This window comes from Antechinus flavipes, chromosome 4, assembly GCF_016432865.1.
Source record: "Antechinus flavipes isolate AdamAnt ecotype Samford, QLD, Australia chromosome 4, AdamAnt_v2, whole genome shotgun sequence".
In the NCBI taxonomy this organism is placed as follows: domain Eukaryota; kingdom Metazoa; phylum Chordata; class Mammalia; order Dasyuromorphia; family Dasyuridae; genus Antechinus; species Antechinus flavipes.
The window spans coordinates 45,465,794-45,485,857 of record NC_067401.1 but is presented as its reverse complement, the minus strand read 5'-3'; the positions used below and the strand labels follow the sequence as shown (position 1 = coordinate 45,485,857).

The 20,064-nt window shown below is 35.0% G+C and overlaps 1 protein-coding gene across 1 annotated transcript in view; it reads left to right on the top strand.

Moving 5' to 3' along the window:
• Positions 1–20,064, top strand: part of MAN1A2 (mannosidase alpha class 1A member 2) — a 232,307-nt gene that overhangs the window by 108,589 nt on the left and 103,654 nt on the right. The window contains exon 5 of the mRNA XM_051992905.1: positions 5,933–6,013. Coding sequence (XP_051848865.1) covers positions 5,933–6,013 — 81 coding nt within the window. The remainder of the gene's footprint in view (positions 1–5,932; positions 6,014–20,064) is intronic.

Below are 20,064 nucleotides of genomic sequence, written 5' to 3'. Positions count from 1 at the left end.
GCACATACAGGTACCTTTTCCTTCTTTAGTATCTCTTTGGGGTATAAGCCCAGTAGTAGCACTGCTGGATCAAAGGGTATGCACATTTTGATAACTTTTTGGGCATAATTCCAGATTGCTCTCCAGAATGGTTGGATTCCTTTACAACTCCACCAACAATGCATCAGTGTTTCAATTTTCCTGCATCCCCTCCAACATTCATCATTATTTTTTTCCTGTCATCTTAGCCAATCTGACAGGTGTGTAGTGGTACATACTTACTTTCTTAAGTTGTTTGGTCTAGAAAATTATTCACCCTTTCCTTTTGTGGGTTTTGCTGCTCCAAGAATTATTTAATGGTATTATTTAAAGATGTTCAAAGGGTTTGGCATAGAGCTCAGGTAAATGGCTGCTTTTTTTTCTACAATCTTGGCTCTGTCCTCTTAGATTTGCCTCTTTACAGATTTTACCTATTACTTATTCTTCTTGAGGTATAAACAGAACAAATCCAATCTTTCTTTCACATGACAGCCTTTCAGATTTTTTTTTTAGTTCAAACTGAACACAATATTCTAGATAGTATTTCTCAAGGATCATGATAGCAGTCATCTTCTTTTTCCATGGAAGTTATGCCTCTATATTAATACAGCCCAAGAGCCCATTAACTTTTTTGAGTGCCACATCATGCTTTTGAAACATTGAATTTGCAGTTCACTGTGGCATCCCATATCTTCTCAAACTTTGGTCTAACCATCTTTTTTTTTTTTTTTTTTTTTTTTCTACTCAAGTTTAAGATGTTACATTTGTTTTTAATGGATTTCATTTCATTAGATTTGAATTTCAAGACAAAGGCAAGGTGTAGAATCCAAACACTGGTAAACAACTGAAATTTCCAGGCAGGGACCATTAATTCATTTCTGACAGGTTGGGGGTAGGACCATGAATTCTGATAAACTGGGAGTGAAAGGGGTAGTCACTAGAAACAGAAAGTCTGGAATTTAGAGATATGTAAACATATCACCCAGTAACACATCTGCAATTTATGGCTCTATGGAATGTTAATGGTCAGACCTCCCAGCCCTAATTATCCCTAGGTTTTTCCATTTATCCTGTGGCTGAATTTCAAATATGTATTGTCTTTACCAATTAGTGCACAAGCTCTTTGAAAACAAAGTATTTCACTTTTCAAAAAAAAAAAAAGATTTGAATTTCAGTGTTTTAGGTTGTCAAGATCTTTTTAGGTCCTACAGTATTAATCATTTCTTCCAGCTTATTCTCATTTGTTAATTTGATAACTGTTTTATCCATGCCTTTATCCATTTCTTTGCTAAAAATAGGGTCAAGTAACACAAATTCCTGGAATATTGCACTGAAGATCTTGTACCATTTTGGTACTTTTAGCTATTGCTTTTTGGGGTCAACCATGTCATTAGCCACTCCTTGCAATTTGTTAGCTGTTTACACCATATCTATATCTATATTCTTTATGAGAATAATGTGGAGTATTTTACCAAAAACTTTGCTGAAATCTAGGTAAACTCTGGCTGCAGAACATCTCTGATCAAGCAATTTATAATTCATTCATAGAAAAAAATAAAATTAATTAGGCTTGACGTATTCTTTCTTGATGAAGTGTCATACTGTCTATGTATAATCACGTTTTCCTTCTAGATTATTGCCAGCCTTTTCTTTAATAAATTATTCTAAAGTGTTTTTAGGATTAAAAGTCAAGCTCATTTGCTAATAAAACTATTTTCTATTTTTGGAAATCATGATGTTGCCTATCTTCAATTTTGTTCAATTAAGTTGGTAAATGAGTTAGCTATGCATCCATGTTGATGGATTTTTTTCTTTTTAAGAAAAAGAACTTTTTTCTTCTTCATTGAAATCTTTCCTATTCTGGCTTCAGAATTTTGTGTTTTAACGATTTTTTCGTCCATCCTTGTAATGTTATAGTTCATGGAATCTTATTTGTCCTTCCTCTAAATCCTCTGAAATCCGTTTTCTCAAAATCTAGGGTATGTATTAGATTATGTCCAGATTTCTTTTCTTTCTCTTTCATAAAAATCTAAAGTGGAGTAGTTATTTTTCCCCAAGCTGCTCTATATTTTCAATCTGATAACCAGTTCTTTCTAGTCAATAGGAATCAGATCCAGTGTAGAATTTCTCCTTGTTGGATTCTCCACTTTTTGAAGTATGAAATCATCACTAAGAGAATCCAAAAACTTATTATTGCAGTTTTTGACAGAACTTCAAGCAGATATGTAGATATCTGAAATCCTTTGTCATTAATGTAATTATGTCTCTATGCTAATTTTTATGATCTTTTTCTCAAATTCTTTTTGTATTTCCTTCTTTTGTCTGGATATTCAGTATAATTCAGTATAAAGTTAAACATATAGAATTCTTCTAAACATATTTCTATATTCATCATGCTGTTTAAGAAAAATCAGATCAAAGGAAAAATAGACATGAGGGGGAAAAAAACAAACTAACAACAATCCATATTCATATTCAGTCTCCAAAATTCTCTCTCTGGATGTGAATGGCTCTTTCCATCACAAGTCTTTTGGAACTGTTTTGAATCATCGCATTGAAAAATAGCCAAGTTCATCACAGTTGATCATCATATAATCTTGGTGTTGCCATGTACAATGATCTCCTGATTCTGCTTACTTCACTCAGCATCAGTTCATTTAAGTCTCTCCAGGCCTTTAAGAAATCATCCTGCTCATCATTTCTTATAGAACAATAATAGTCCATTACATTCATATACCCTAATTTATTCAACCATTCTCCACTTGTTGGACATCTATTCTATTTCCAGTTCCTTTCCCCTATAAAAAGGACTGCTACATTTTTGCACATGTGGGTTTTTTCCCTCTTTTATGATGCGATATTTGTAAAAGATACTTAAACACAGTGCCTGACATAGAAATACTATATAAATGTTTGCTGTCACCACCACCATCATCAGTTACTTTAAATAAGTTATACCTATCCAGAATCATGTTTCATTCATGAGTTTCATCTTACTAAAATTCTCAGTAATAGTTGTGAGGCCAAATTGGCTCTTTTGTGCCCCTTGTTTGTTGGTTAAATTTTGTGAATTATTGTGCAAAATGTTGAGGCCATGAGTTCTCGTTTCCTACGAATTTTCTCCTGTCTCCATTGTTTTCCTTCTTCCTCCAACAAAAGGAATTTGTTGGCGTTAAAAATATCCAAAATAGAATTTCTAAGAATGGCATGATATAGAATAATAGTTTTAAGATCTAATTTTAAACTTTTAAAAATAAATTATAAAATGTCAGTAAAAATTTACTTACAAGTAAGTAAATATATAGAGGTTCAAATTGAAAGTTAAGATTGAAAAGACTTCACAGCTAAATACATTATCAATATCTCAATGTAGTTTTTACAAATAAACTGTGTCTAAATTCTTATCCTCTTTTTAAGAGAACCAAGTAATCTTAATTATCCTATGTTTGCTATCTTATCTACCACAGCAAGTGGGTGTTCCTGTAGGAGCTCGTGGAGGGATTTCGGTAAAGAAAGTCATATATAAGTACAAAGTTCCAAATTAACTGATTCATTTATATACATCTTTTTACAGGAAGTTAGAGTAGCATTTTTACCATGATAGAACTATACACATTTGTGCAGATTCACCAGACAACATTTTTACTACACAGCTATATTCTTGTTTTAGAATTAGTGTTTAGTATCTAAATTCATTAGCATCATCTCCTAGTCTTTTTTTAGTGCCAATGTATTTACTCTTTTCTTAAGCCTAGGGTATTGGTATCTTCATTGCTGATATGTTTTGAAATTTTGGACATGGGGAGATTAATGCTGTTGGCCAGATTGGGTTCACAGTAGTAGGTGTGAAAGCCCTTTTAGTATAGGGAGAATTGCATCAGGAAAATGTGGGATGACTCCCTGTTCCTAAGGTCCACCTTGCCTGAGCCAATGCCCTACCAGGCCTTGATGATATTGTTTATCATCTTTAGCATCTGCTTGAGGATGGAACCCTGGAAGAGATACCTTAAGAGAAGGTAGGAAGCAGCTACACCCAAAGAAAGAACACTGGGGAATGAATATAAACTGCTTGCATTTTTGTTTTTCTTCCCAGGTTATTTATACCTTCTGAATCCAATTCTCCCTGTACAACAAGAGAACTGTTTGGTTCTGCATATATATGTTGTATCTAGGATATACTGTAACCTATTTAACATGTAAAGGACTGCTTGCCATCTGAGGGAGAGGGTAGAAGGAGGGAGGGGAAAAATTGGAACAGAAGTGAGTGCAAGGGATAATGCTGTAAAAAATTACCCTGGCATGGGTTCTGTCAATAAAAAGTTATTTAAAAAAAAATCAAAGAAAAGAAATAGAAGCAATAAAAAATAAATAAATAAAAAGAGAGAAGGTAGGAAAAGTAAAGTTGGCTCAGCCCCAAGGCGAGGCTGGAAAGCTGGACTCTCTGAAGCAAGGTCCTTGGTGGTACAGGAAAGTGGTCACAATGGCCTCTAACCCAGAGAGCTTGCAATCGATCTTGGGATGTTTGTCATGTCTTGGATACCTGCTCCAGAAGGACAGAAAGAAAAGATGGCTTGTGCTTCAACTTTAATCACTTGGTAAAATTCTATTTCAGATCCATCATGGCTTCTTTTTTTTTTTTTTTTTAAATAATTACTTTATATTGACACTCGTTTCCGTTCCAATTTTTTTTTTTCCCTCCCTCCCTCCACCCCCTCCCCTAGATGGCAAGCAGTCCATCATGGCTTCTTAATCTGCCATCCTTTTCCTTTTCTCTTAGTCTTAACATTTCCATGGGTACACTCCTTCAATCCTTTGCCTGCCTTCTGAGCTGTTTTTTCATTGTGTCCCACCCCCACCACTGTCTTCAATTTTCTTGATTTTGCTTATGTTGATTTTTTTTTTCACTTAACCTTGCTTTGTCTTGCCAGCTATCTTCTTATTGTCTATTTAGAATATTCCATTTAAAGTCCTTATTTTTTTTGATTCTCCCCAGTCCTTTTATATCCTGTTTATTTCCTTCAACCATACTTCATAGAAACTTGAAGTAAAAACTCTATAGTATCTTGACATCAAGAATTATTTTTCTTCAAATTTTCTTTTGGTTTTCTCCAAATTCAATCTTGGGTTTCTTTAATAGTTTAGACTACTCTAAATCATACCTACATTTCTTTCTCCTTATTTTATTCAAGTTCTCTTCTATATTGCTCCTTCTCTTATGGAAGCCAGAAGAGGTTTTAACTAAAGTATGTTAGAAGCTACATTGTCCTCCATGTTCCATGAACCAAGTTTTCCACTTACATTACAGGCTGCCAGTGTTCATTGCATTATAGTCAAGGAGACATGGGTATAGTGTTTCCTTTGACTTTTTTCACGTATGTAACTATGTAGCATATCAAAAATATCTATCAGTAGCTTTTGTGTTTCTCATAAAAATTGAGGGTGGGCGCTACCAGCTTTGTGAATTAAACTGATCAAATACTTTGTTCCTTTTGAACTCTTAGTCATAAACCTCCATTTGGTGCTGTTCTCTCTCCTCCTTAAAGTTAAAAGAATGAACCCTATATAACAGTGAACACAAATTTCTTAGTTCCATTTCATTAAGAAAAGAGAATTCCAGAAATGATATGTCTAAAAAGTGTAGAATGCTAAAGCCTGATGGTAGAAACAGTTATATGTATATTGTTTTGCCTTTTTATATCATGAGGTTAAATGAAAGTTGATTTTATCATTTTTTCTTTGAGTGTTTTCAAAGATGGATGCATTATTCAGACATACTGTATGCCCTTGGCAGTTTTTCAGTATTGTTGCTTTCCCAAAGGAATAGTTTTCTCAGTTTTTTTTTTATTGATTTGAAAGTTTTTTTTCTTTTTCTAATAAAACCTTGAAAATATTTATTTGTATTTTTCCTTCACAGAATTCAGAGGTGTCTGTATTTGAGGTCAATATTCGTTTCATTGGAGGACTTCTTGCAGCATACTACCTTTCAGGACAAGAGGTAAAAGACATTAAATAATATCATTTTGCCACTTAGCAAATAAAATATTTACTCATCAGTTCTGAAAAAAAAAATAGTTTTTAATATATTAGGTAGATTGCCCAAGTAGAATAATTTATAAAAGAGTTGGATATTTGAAGGAGAATTGTTTTCAAGATATTCCATAGAATAGAAAAATATGGTAGCTATTTTTTTTCCTTTTTTGGATCTTCATAAGAAGCAGATAAATCAGCTAAAGAGATTAAGTGTTGTATTTAAGTCTTTGTTACAATATAATACAATTTGAAAAAAAAAGTTTGCTCTCTGTGACTATGATTCAAAAGTCCTCTCATCTTTCTTCTGAGCTTAACTCATAGATCACAAACTACTGGGGCAAGACATCTTCACCTGTGTGTCCCAGAGATATCTCAAACTTATTTTGTTCAAAGCAATAACTCATTATGTTTTCCCCTAATACTCCTCTTCCTCAGAATTTTTCCTATTTCTCTTAAGGCCACCACCATTATTTCAGTCTACTAGGCTTACAACTTAGGAATCATGTGTCATTATCCATTTCAGATTCTATTAATTCTACTTCCCACATTTCTTTTATATTTACTTTTTCTACTTTCACATTTCCGCCCTAAGTCATGTCCCTTTCATTTCTCTTAGACTATTATAATTGCTTAGTAATTTAGTGTCCCTCCCTTTACTTTCTGTCATCTTCATTCAATTTTCCACATGAATGTCAAAGTAATATTCTTAATTTATAAGTCTAACCATATCACCTAGCTGCTTTATAGACTCAAGTGGCCTCTTGTTTTCTTTAGGATCATATACTGTGCTGATGAAATAGGAAATTGATTTGGGAGGTTTAAAAGGGTTTCTTCCCTGCAGTGCAGGTCCACTTGAGAATATATTAGATTATTTAGTGACCCAGTCAGCATGGTTTTGTAATTTTCTCCAGATTACATTCAGCAGCATGCAAATAGGAAAGAATGAGACAGAGAGGGAAAGTAAGACCAGTTTGGGAGTTTGTCATAGTATACCGGGTGATATAAGGGCTCAAATTCCTGTCCATATATGGCCAGCTATAGATAGTAGTGTACTGTGGGATTGATTCACTAAGACGTCCAGATAAGGAATGAAAATGGATGTAGCTTACATAGGGCTGGTGGCTTGGGAAAAAACCAAGAGGCAGAACGCTCAAATAGTATGGAGAAATTGCAGAACAGGGTGAGCAATAGTAAGGCCTTGGTAAAAGTGGAATGCTAAAAATTGTTTGATTAGATGAAAGTAGAATACTTTAGGATAATGGCAGTAGCAGGGGTATCTGTGTGTAGCTGAGGTAGAATTGAAAAAGAATTGAAAAATAGGTCATGGGAATTGGATAGATTTAGGGACTAAGATGTTAGGATAGATTGAAGGGAATATCCATATGTATAGGTGTCCCCAGATAAAGATTGTGAGCCAGTCACTGAACTTACTGAGAAGAAAGGAGAATGTTCTGGGGTTAATAAGTAATGGTCTCCAGGATCAGGGTTGGGTGATTTATTTGGATTGAAAACCTTAGAGGAGGAGAGATTGATGATTTTAGTAGAGTCAGCAAGTAGCAGTGAGGATAAAGAAGGGTTAGCATTTTCCTACCTGTAGGGGTGTTGATGGGAGAGGTATGTGTGGAAGTGTAACAGGTATTGGAAAGGGTAGCCAGCTATATTTTTTGGTTGGTAACTTAAAGTATGTCATGATGATCAGACATCAATATTCTTCCTAATGATTACCATCCTCTTTTTACTAGAAAATTGAGGAAAAGTAAGAGAAAACTTTACTGTTAGTTCACCAAGTATTTGCAATTTTGTGTAAGTATTGATTCACATTTTTAAAACTGTATCTGTTAAGGTTTTTGCAGGCCCTTTTATTGGAATCTTGGAGGAGTAAATTGTGTGCTTTTGCTAGAACATGGAGGGATGGAGGGATTGGGGGAAACAAGAAGATAGCATTTACCCCTACAATCTAAGGCAGTAGCAAACAGTAAAATACAAAACAGACAAAAAGCAAAAAACACAGGAAGTAGATTAGTAGAGATTAAGTACCAGGTCTGGAGTCAGGAAGACCTGAGTTCAAGTGTCCTCAGATCCCTGTTAGCTGTTTGCTTTAATCCACTGAGAAGGAAATGGCAGTATTTTTTTGCCCATAAAACTCCATGGACAGAATGGTTCATGAAGAATTGGACATGACTAAACACCTCATCCCTACCTTCTGTGCCAAAAGCATATAAGATAAGACAGAATATTGCTGATCCTTCAAGAAGGATTTGATAAGAGCCTGTCTCTGTCAGGTACTGTGTTTGGCGCTGGCATAAAAGTCCAGAGAATGAAACAATCTGGTTTCACTTTGAAACTTTTAGAGATTTCTTCCAGCTCAGTGTTTAAGGAGAAACTTTGGGAAATAAGTGACTGCCCAGGTTGGAAAGAGGGGAATTCAGTCAGGAGGGAATTGCATTCTAGACATGGGACCTACAAATGACTGTTTCTCTTTTTGAAGCACCACACAGATACCCACATGGCTGTCTGAGGTGGTCTTTGATTGGCCTTCACAGGCCTGTGAAGTTTCCTTCTTGTAACTCCTCAAGGCCACAGACTTCATGCCAGGTCAAGTACTTCATAAGAGATGGGCAGGTTCTGTGACTTCTCATCCGGTTTTCTCTCAAATGGGATTGTATATGTGAAGCACCTTAAATACCTTACAATATACATAGTAGCTATTGTGTGGTTCTATTGACTCTTTCTTACAGTGTTGGGGTCTAGCTTTTCTAGATTTCTAGAACATGGATCACTACCTCACCAGAAAAGACATTAATGTGGGACTTATAATGAAGGATTTGTTTTCCCAACTTTTTTTAAGTGTCATAATAATATTCTCATTAAAGTATATTATTCCCTTAGAATAAGTAGCATTTTAATAATGATTTATATTTGGTAGCACTTTATATTTGGTAGTAAAAGCACTTTGTAATGTATTTTTTCATTAAGGGCCTACTCTATGTCAGGCATTGTTACAGATTTTGGAGATGTAAAGACAGAAATGAAATAGTCCATCTCTTTTGAGGATACATTCTTTTGAGGCAAGAGGACATGTGCAGTGAGTATTTGAATAATAGAATCTGGTTTTTAGGAGGAAGCTCATGGGAGCTTCTGGGAGGATCAGGAAAGACTTCATGGAAAAGGTAATGTGGAGTTGAGTTTTGTAGGGAAAGAGGTTATTTTAGGACATAGAGGAGGAGGATTCATTCCAAGAGTTTGTGGCAGTTGTTGTAAAACCACAGAAATGGAAGATAGTGGCATACATGAAGCAGAATTTGACAGGCTTCAAATCTGTAAGGGAGGTTAACATATAATAAGGTTGGAAAGGCTGAGGAATCCAGCTTGTAAAGGGCTTGACACAGGAAATGTTCAAAAATCCTGAATCAGTATAAGAATAGGAGACTCTGAAGAGAGAACTTTTAGAACTTGTCCAGGGCTGATGACTCCTAGTGGCTTAAACTTAGTCCTCTTTTCCCTTTCCTCTTTTGCTGTATATAATAGCATGTACTGAAGCATTTTTGTTATAGGGAATAGTTTTTTTAGAAATAGGGACCACATAGAGCACTTAGTATGTTGAATAATGAAATTCAAGCAATAGAGCCTTGCTGTTAAAAATCACTTGTACTCATCTTTTTTGATGATGATATTCTTTGTAATGGGATTTTGACAGAAAACTTGGCATATAAATACAGAAATGGTTCTGAGAAGAATACACCGTGAAGTAGGGTTTGTCATTGAGAAATTTTCTGGAGAGAGATATTTGATTTACTTTTGAAGAAAATGAGAATGGAAGAAAAGTAGGATGAATCTATTCAGAGAAGAGGTAGAGGCAGACACAAAAATCTCATGTATGTGCAAATCAGACCAACCTTCTACTTATATGACTCTAGGTTGCCCAGAGTAAATCTACATTTGTGTATGGCCAGATATAAGACAACTTTTAAATTAGACTATGGCTTTTTTTTTTTTTTTTTATTACAGATTTTATTTACAAGTTATATGCATGGGTAATTTTACAGCATTGACAATTGCCAAACCTTTTGTTCCAGTTTTTCCCCTCTTTCCCCCCATCCCCTTCCTAGATGGCAGGATGACCAATACATGTTAAAGATGTTAAAGTATAAATTAAATACAATATAAGCATACATGTCTTAACAGTTATTTTGCTGTACAAAAAGCATTGGACTTTGAAATAGTGTACTATTAGCCTGTAAAGCTTAATCAAAAAAATGCAGGCAGACAAAAACAGAGGGATTGGGAATTTTATGTAATGGTTCATAGTCATCTCCCAGAGTTCTTTCACTGGGTGTAGCTGGTTCAGTTCATTACTGCTTTATTGGAACTGATTTGGTTCATCTCATTGCTGGAGATGGCCATGTCCATCAGAATTGATCATCGTATAGTGTTGTTGTTGAAGTATATAATGATCTCCTGGTCCTGCTCATTTCATTCAGCATCAGTTCATGTAAGTCTCTCCAGGCCTTTCTGAAATCCTCCTGCTGTTCATTTCTTAAAGAACAATAATATTCCATAATATTCATATACCACAATTTATTCAGCCATTCTCCAATTGATGGGCAAAGACTCATTTTCTAGTTTCTGGCCACTACAAAGAGACATGCCACAAACATTCGTGCACATACAGGTCCCTTTCCCTTTAAGATTTCTTTGGGATATAAATATGGCTTCTTTTAATATTTTTGTTGGGCTTGGAATCAAGAAGATTTATCTTCATGAGTGCAAATATGGCTTCAGATAAATTTCCTAGCTATATGACCTGGACAAGTCACTTAACCTTTTTTGCCTCGGATAGTCTTTTTATCTTTAAAATGAGCTAGAGAAGGAAACAGCCAAGCACCGTAGCATATTTGCCAAGAAAACATGGTCATGAAGAGTCAGAACTGAATCACCTGGGTAACAGTGTTTTAACCTAAAAATGTTATGTGCAGAATATTTCTAAGAAATTAGACTCAATATTAAGTATGAGAAATAACTCTATTGGACTTGGGAGAGGTCAAATAAAATGTCTTTACACAACTGCACCCTTAGCATCAATAGACAGGGTTGTTTTGGTTTTTTTTTTTAACTACCTGACCTGAAAGTCCCTCCTCTGATTCCCCATTGACTGAGTAGCTCAGAAGTCATAGCCTATCTGGAGTGTTTCATCCCCTCACAGGAGAGTTTATCTCCTTCCCCGATTATAGCATCACACTTTCCCTTCACCTTTCCCTTCACCTCATTTGGATATAGTTCAATCCTTATCCTGAATCTTCCCCTTCTCTCCCCCTTCTCCTCCACTGAATGCTACAAAGATTCACATTCCCTTAAGGAAGTTTGTTTCCTCCTCTGATCACATCATCACACTTTCTTTCCAAATCTCCAACTGTTCCAAATTATCATTTCTTGACTCCATTTTACAATGTCCACATTGATAATAAGATTGACACATGCATTGCCAGAGATAGCTCAGTATTTGGGAGGGTGCAAAGAAAAGTATGGGACAAGAGAGGGATTAGATGGACTGCCAAACTGAAGGTCTAGAGAGCTGCTGTCATCATTGTACTGTGCTAATGTCATCATTGTTCGCCTGTTAAACCTGGACAGTGTACCAGCACCACACCAGGAAACAGAATGGCTTCCATTTGAATTGTCTTAGGAAGATTCTGAAGGTCACGTGGAAGGATAAAGTACCAGACATGGAGGTCCTTTCTCGAACCAAACCTTCAGGCATTCCAACTTCACTTTGGAAGGCACAACTCCCTTAGGCTAGCCACATTGTTCAAATGCCAAATGTATACTTGCCAAAAACATTATTTTATGAAGGACTCACACAGAATAAGCGCTCATAAGATGGTTAGAAAAAATGATACAAGGACACTCTCAAGATCTCTCTAAAGAACTTTGGAATAGATTGTATGACATGAGAGACAAACAAACACAGGACCACTCAGCATGGCATCCTCTCATCAGAGAAGAGACTGTGCTCTAGGAGGAAAGCAGAATGAAATTAGCCCAGAAGAATCATAAGATGTCAAAGTTAGAGAAGCTACCCCAAATGTTCATAGTGCTATTTGTGTCTTGACTTGTGGCAGAACATTCTGAGCTTGTATTGGTCTGATCAGCTCAGTTGGCCACACTGCAATTTTAATCTTAACTTAGTGATGTCATTTTAGTCATCTTTGAGAAAGGAGGACAACTATCAGCCAGTCAACCAACAGTGTGTTTCAGTGTGGTTTCTTATTCTCAATCCCTACCTTTGGTTACATTTTCTGCCTTTTCTAAGTCTGAATCCCCAACTCTTGATTATATTTTCCTTTTATTAGTTGTTTCCTTGTTTAGAGTCCCAGTCTCCATTTCCTAGGCTTTCTAATTTAAATTTCATCTCTGCATTTCTCCAATTTAATTTTCATATATCTGTGGAGACCAAACCCCCTTCTAATGCTCACATTAAGTACATACTAAATGCTTAGCAAATTGCTAAGTGCCATTAGGCCTCCTTTTAGAAAGGAGAAAGTTGTTTGATATTAAAGAATTAGAATTTGTTTAAGATAACAGAAAAGGCTTTTACTGGTTTACTGGTGCATTTACAAGACATAAGATTGTGAAAAGGCTTCTAGACAATGGCTTTTATGTTAGATTCACACAAATGATTGAGCTAAGAATTATTAATGGCATAAGTTGAAGTAGCACTTTAACAGTGCACAGTGATGGCAGGAACACCATTGCTACTATTGGCCTTCCATACTTTGCTAGGAGATTGAATGATCTGTTTGAGAAACTACCATTGTTTTAATGGTAGCATTGCAGGATAGTAGATAGACCAACGTTAAGTCAAGTTCCATCTCTGACTAGTTGTGCTAACTTTGCTATCATCAGAAGACATTTAATCTTTTCAGCATCCCAGACCACTTTCTTCAGATAGAACATTTTGAACAATTGCTGATTTGCATTGGTAGAGAGAATTTATTTGTGTATTTAGAATTCTGTGTAGATCAATGAAATTATGGGACTTGAGGACTAGAGAACATCTTTTTTAGTAAAGTGAACCAGATGCTAAAGTAAAGTAAAGATGCTAAACTCTTACTAAAGAGTTCAATAAACTTTCTTCTTTCCTCACCTTCTTTTAGGAAATTCATAGTATATTTACTTTTTCTCTTGGTGTTTTGTATTAGAAGCTATGAATAGTTTTTGGCTTTGGAGAGCAAATGATGAGGTCCTAAAAGCATTCAAGAATCAACAGAACTACTTGAATGACATAATTCTAGAATTAGGTCAGCAGCAAATTCACATATCTTATACAAACTTAGAAATAAATTCTAATTTACACCATGGTTAATTTGCTATTTTTCAAAGGAAACAAGTTATATATTAACTCTAAGGAAAAAAATTATATTTGTTATACTTTGTAGGGCAGGAAAGTAAATGAGAGCTATATACTACCCAAACAAAATGTTCTTGTCTATTTTTGATTTATTTATACCATAAATGGGAAGCTTTATCATTTTCTTCCAGAACAAGGCTAATTATATTAAATATTCACAGGATAAAAAAAAACCTCATTGATTTATTATGTTTACTGATCCTTGTCCTAAATAGAAGACATTTCTTTTACATGATTGTCTCTTCTCATTTTTATAATAGCTATCAAAGTGGCATTCCTTCCTGGATAAGATAACAACATAATTTTTGTGGATAAATGTACTCTGAAATCTGTCAGATAAAATAGAGGAATGGTACTTTGGCATATTTAATACGCTGGTCACAGATAATAATAAAAAAGAACCTTCATTAGAGCACTAATAGACACTATTGCCTTTGTGGAAGATGACTTTTTTTTTATTTTTAATATATATTGGTTTATGAATCATGTTGGGGGGAAAATCAGAGCAAAAAGGAAAAAAACAAAACAAAACATGAGAAAGATTTAAAAAAAAAAAAAAAAAAACCATAGCATGTTGTTTACATTTTATCTCCTTAGTTCTTTTTCTGGATGCACATGACCTTTTCTGTCCAAAGTCTATGAATCACTGAGAAGAACCAAGTTTTTCATAGTTGATCATCACACATTCTGTGCAAGATAATTCTTAGTAAAATCTTATTGGGATAATACGCAAATACAATAGAATCTTTTTTGACCTAAGTTCTCAAGTGTTTACTAATGAACTTAATATTAAAAAGACTCACAAAGCTATTGGGAAAGTATGCATTTTAGCATTGAAGTAATTTAAATATGTACAAGTATCTAATTTGTAAAAGTAAAATTTATATATTGATGCTCACAAACTCACTTGCATTAAAATCCTTTCTTTATAGATAGAATTTTTTTTAAAGATCACTTCTTTTAGTGATTAAAGTAACTACTCTTATTGAGTCACTGTAAAAACAAACATTTAAAAAAAAATCTTTCCTCACAGAGTAACTCTAATACTTAAAGTTGTGTATTTAGGTGCATAGTCTCGTCTCCCTGTTCTCATTCTCTTGGAGAAATGTATTTTTAAATACATTATTTAATACATTTAATAATAATCTCTGAAGCTCAGAGAGACAATCATATTGACTTTTTAAAAGTGTTGGATTAAAGATTGTTATGGACCTCTGAATTTGAAACAAGGATTCTTACTTAGCAGTTAGTAAGGATTCCAACAAGAACCTTTTGTTACAATTGATGCTAATTTGGCAACTTTTAAATTAATTCATTTTTGCATCCTTTTAAAAATGTTTATTACTTTTTTAGCAGAATCTCATTCTCTTAGCCCTGGTAGGAATGGGGAACAGAATGGGTTCTCATTTTCCTAAGAGTAGAATAAAATGTTTTAGAGAAAACTTTGTTTTTATAATAAGATTAGATAATTTATATGTGTCAAGAATTTTCTAATTGTTAAGTTGTTTTTATATTTTTCTTACATATTCTATAAATGTAAATTCTCTAGCTAAGAGGATTCGAATTTGATGCTCTTATTAGAGCTTTGATGTTTGAGCTAACCCTCACGCCCTGACCTAGTTATTGCAAAGGAACTTGAATTGTATTAAGATCCATTGTTTATTTTGCCAGTAACTGAGAATCACATCCACTAGAGGTTGCTCTGAAACTTCTCCCATTCCAAAGTATCTTTAGAGGAGAGATTTCCAAAGGACTAAAGGATTGCAGTAGGAGATCATATGACAACATCTTTTTATTATGTTAATATGATAATAAAATCTGCATAAGAGGGAATTGATAGAAGATGGAACTTAGAGCTGTGACACAATTTTTAAAATTGGATTAAGAATTTTATATGTAAAATTGCATTGATGATTGTGAAAATAAATTTATTTCAAGCATCTCTTAATTTTAAGAGATAAAAATACTTAATTTTCAGTTCAGACCCTCATAATGTAACAATTGGGATTATTTGAAGCTTCAAGTAAATGATAAGGTGATGATTCTTCTTATAACTCTATTTCATATTGAGTTTGTATTCAATATTTCTGTGAGTTCTTGGAAACTGAAAAGAAAATTTGGAAAGAATCTCCTTTAGGGCTGCCATCAATTGATAGCCACTCCATGACAAGTTGCTCCAAGGTATCACATGAAGACCTAAGACATTTGAACCATTGCTGAAGATAAAATGGACGTTGTGAATGTGTTACTAGCCCCAAAAGGATATTTATCATTCTCACACCTCAGTTGGGATCTGCCCCTTCTGGTTTTTGTGTAGTCTATAGAGGATGGCCATCAATAATTCTAATTGTGACTGTCCTTAGAAATAGAAGTCTTTCTTTGGATTGAAGGGAGAATGCCAAATGATTAATTTAGCCCTAATTTTATTCCAGTCAGCATTATTTAGTGTGATTCTATAGAGATAATGATTATTTCTGTGACACTTATATAATTTACATTTAGAGATAATTAGAGAAAGTTAGTTAGATTCTTTCTTGTATTAGGCCCCCAAACTTTAAGCTACATTATAAGTTCATTTGCTTGTTATAAAATTCATCTGCTTAACTATAGGAAGCTAACTAGAAGACTTCCACCCTGTGGAGCTCACCTTTCTGCCTTGTCTTCCTGATCAAACCCTCTGTGGTGAAGATAACTTAATGATATGGAAAACGCCCCAATTTTTTTTATTGTCCCTCCACTCTTACTGGCCCTTATTTGATCAGCGGCTTTCCTTTGTCTTGCTCATCCTATGATCACATAAATGCTTTGTCATCATGACTGTCTACTAGCTCTTATCAGTCCTCCCAGAAGGTCAAGATGTGGGCCTCTCAGCCAACGAAATATGAATTTTATTTTGCATCCGATCTGTATCATCTGGGTATCAAGCATGATAAAACTAATGCCCTGGAAGATGAACTTGCAGATTCTGAGGAAGACCTGAGGTTCCATTCATTGAAGGAGGTCCAGTCCCTTTAATAAATGCTTATTGACATGAAGCTCTGTTTTAACTTGTTTTTATTGCAGATTGGACATTTTCCCACCCCATTTTACGTACATGTGTGTATATGCATAAATATGTTTTTAGAGAGAGGAAAATTCATAGTAGCTTCCACTTTTCTGTGTATGTCCATGACTTGGAATTAAACTGAAAACACAATTGAATTAAATTGCAAATTTTCTTTTTATTTTGGGCAATTGTTTCTGAGGATAATCAAGCCTTGGTTTCAGCTGGTAGGTACTTGAGATCTTGTTTTTTTCCTTTCCATTGCAGCAAAAATTCTCAAGAGAGTCCATGAACTTAAAGGGATTTTTATTTTAATGAAGATTTTTTTCAATATAATTGCTGTCCTTTGTTAATGTGTTAACGTAAGTGCATTTAAAAATATGATTCTGAAGGGGGGGGGGTAGAGGTCTAAGGCTTCACCAGATTGCCAAAGGGTTCTATAACACAAAAAGGTTAAGAACTCTTGATCTTGTATTAGAGCAGTATGCAAAGTAACAACTGAGTGGTATTTTGCTTGTGTGCAACAAGTTTGTTGATCCCTTGGTTCTTTATGATTGCCTAGATCTTAGAATTTAGAGTTAGAAGAGGACCCTTAGAGTAGATCTTGTCCAGTCCCTTTATTCACAGTTGAGTAAACTGAATTTGGCTACACTTCATGATAACTGCAATGAGGAAATTATTGGGAGGGCCAATGTAAGTGGTGGTCCTTTTTAATGCCTGAGTAATGTTATAAGGCATTTGAATTTTGATTAGTGTGTTTGTTAGCTGTCTGGACAGCCTGTCATGATTTCTAACTGCTGATTTTGCTGATCTTTGAGATTTGGAACTCGGAGAGACTGATGATTCTTGGACTTATCGGTACCCACAAGACTCTTAAATGGTTCAATTCCTTCTGTGTTGTCTTAGTAGATAGTTATATTATTGTTGATGTGTTCTTTGAATTAAATGTCACTGGTATTAAGGAAATGATTATCAGTCAACAGAATTCCTGGACTAGACATTGGATTAGAATGATTGAAGGTACCTAGAATTGATCTTAGGTCTAATTGACACTGTTTCTTGGTTCCAAGTGGAAGACGTTCAATTTATTTTTCATAATGAATTTTCTCTGCAGCAGATTAACATCTCTAGTTCATTTAATCTATCAACACAAGGCATGTTGACTTATCTAGCTATGCTTCCTTGTTTTATGCTTGTGAGGTACTCTTCCTAAGTTTACTATGTATTTGGATAGACCCTCTTCCATTCCCCCCTTCCCTGCCTAATCCCCTTCTGTGTTTTCTTCCACATTCAATTGAAAACTCCTTGAAGGCAGGGACTGTCTTTGCTGTTATTTATATGTTTCCTCAATACTTCACACTATGCCTGGCACATAGTAGATGCTTAATAAATATTTTTTGATTAACTGACATTACAGTTAAAATTGTGCTTTAAAAAATGAAACTGACACTTAGTGAACAGCCTAGAAATGTCAGGATAGTTCTGTTAAAATTGGATAGCTATAGCATTGTGGATAGAGCGCTAGACTTCCAGACAGGAAAACAGTTCAAATCTTGCTTTAGTCACTTAACTAGCTGTATAACTCTGTCTGCCTTCATTTCCCTGGAGATTTCTCTTCACCTCTGATGTTGTGAAGATAAAATGAGATAATACTTGTACATCTCTTTACAAACCTTAAAGCATCTTATAAATGCTAGCTATTTTGAAGGGACTGAAGAGGAGGGATGAGGTTGGATAACTACCCAGTAACACTGTTAGGCGACTTAATTTCCTAGAAAGGCTTCATAAGTACAATTTGGCTCCTTCTAATCTCTTATTATTGGACTTTGAATGTACTTTCTTGCTAATCCCTGCTTAAATGATTTGGACCAGGACCTGATCTTTCCTAGGCAAGCCAGTTAGCTAACCCATCCAGGTAAAGATATGTGTTCTGCTTTGTTTTATTTCTCCTGATTTCATTTGTTCCCTCCATTCTCTCATCATGGTTACCTCAAGCTCCCTTATCACTTTTTATATTCAGGTTTTCTAAATAAAGGCTTTTTTCAGATCTTTAGGTATCTAACCATGCCTCTCTATCTTTTAATGAAATTGATTTTGTCATTCCAACTATGATTTATTAAATTTACTAAATGTAGTCTTAGCCATATAATAATTTTTGTATGTTTATATTGGAAATGTGAACCTTTATTTTTTGAAAAGTTTGAGGTCTTAAAGAACTTTTACAATTTTCCACAAATTGTATAGCTATCATAGTTTACTCAATTTTTTTCTCAAGCTGAACTGCCAAACATTCACACTCTACTGCAGAGAGAACAGTTTCAGTGGACTGGAACACTATGCAAATGCCAATCATGGATTTGCTTAAACTCAGACTTATTAAACTTTTTCCTCTCGTGGCCCCTTTTTTCATGAAAATTTTTTTATGTAACCTTAAGTATATAGATACATTTAAACAGGCATACAAACCAAACATTTACAGACAATAAATTATAATTTTGTGACCCCACAAATGGGGGACATGGCCTACAATTAAGGAAGCTGGGGTTTGAAAGACTATTTTATGGAGAACTCATCCAAATCAAGCTTCACATAGAGATTAGATGAAGCAATACAGGAACACTAAAGGTCTCTCTGAAAAACTTTGGAATCAGTTGTGAAAACATGGGAGATATTGACACAGGACTTCCCAACATGGCATGCTTGTATCAAAGGTGTTGGAGTTCAAATGGATCTGAATCGGTCCCTATTCGGGCGCCAAAATGTGGTGAGCTTCTTCTTCTCAAAACGCAGCCAGGTGATAAAAGTTCCGATCTTTTATTATCTCCAATATAGCCCGGTTAGCTTAGAGGCCTATCTCTCTGCTTGGTTCCAAGAGCTCTCTCCAAATGTCTTTAAATCCAAAGGTCTGGTCCTTCAGCCTCTGCCTCTGCTTTCTTCAGCCTCCAGCCAGCTCCAGTCTTCATGTCATTCCGGTGAAATCTCGACTTGTAGCGTCTTCCTCTGAAGAACCTCTTCGACTGGCCCATTGGCCTCTTTATGCTCCTTCCAGAGAGAGGGATTATGGGTTTTCTCCCATAGTGCTCTCTGGCCCAAAGAGCTTCAAGGGAGGTATGAACTCATTGAACTCCAATGAGTAAAGGTGTGAACACAAGCCTTGTATTAATTAGTTCTACTTAGTACCTTGTTTCAGGTTCTGCCCAAAACATCTTTTTGTAAGATTAGATCAACTCTAATTAGTTAGCAGTTAGTAAGGATTCCAACAAAAGGTTTCAGGTTTTATGAGTAAAGCAGAATTTTATGTAGTAGCTCAAAAGAAATGTGAGATGGGCAAATTCAGAGACATCTCCACTCTAAAATAAAGCATGTAACAGGATGTGCATTCAAAAATGAAAATGGCCTTGTCAGGTTGTAAGAACAATGGATCATCGATATAGGTTCTCTGTCCTTAGAAGAAGATACATTGAATGGAGCCTCTTCTTTGGAGCACTTTATACCTAATTATCATCATTTGGCCATACCTGTATCTTTCCCCCCAAAGTAACATATGAGAGAGACTGTCAAATGC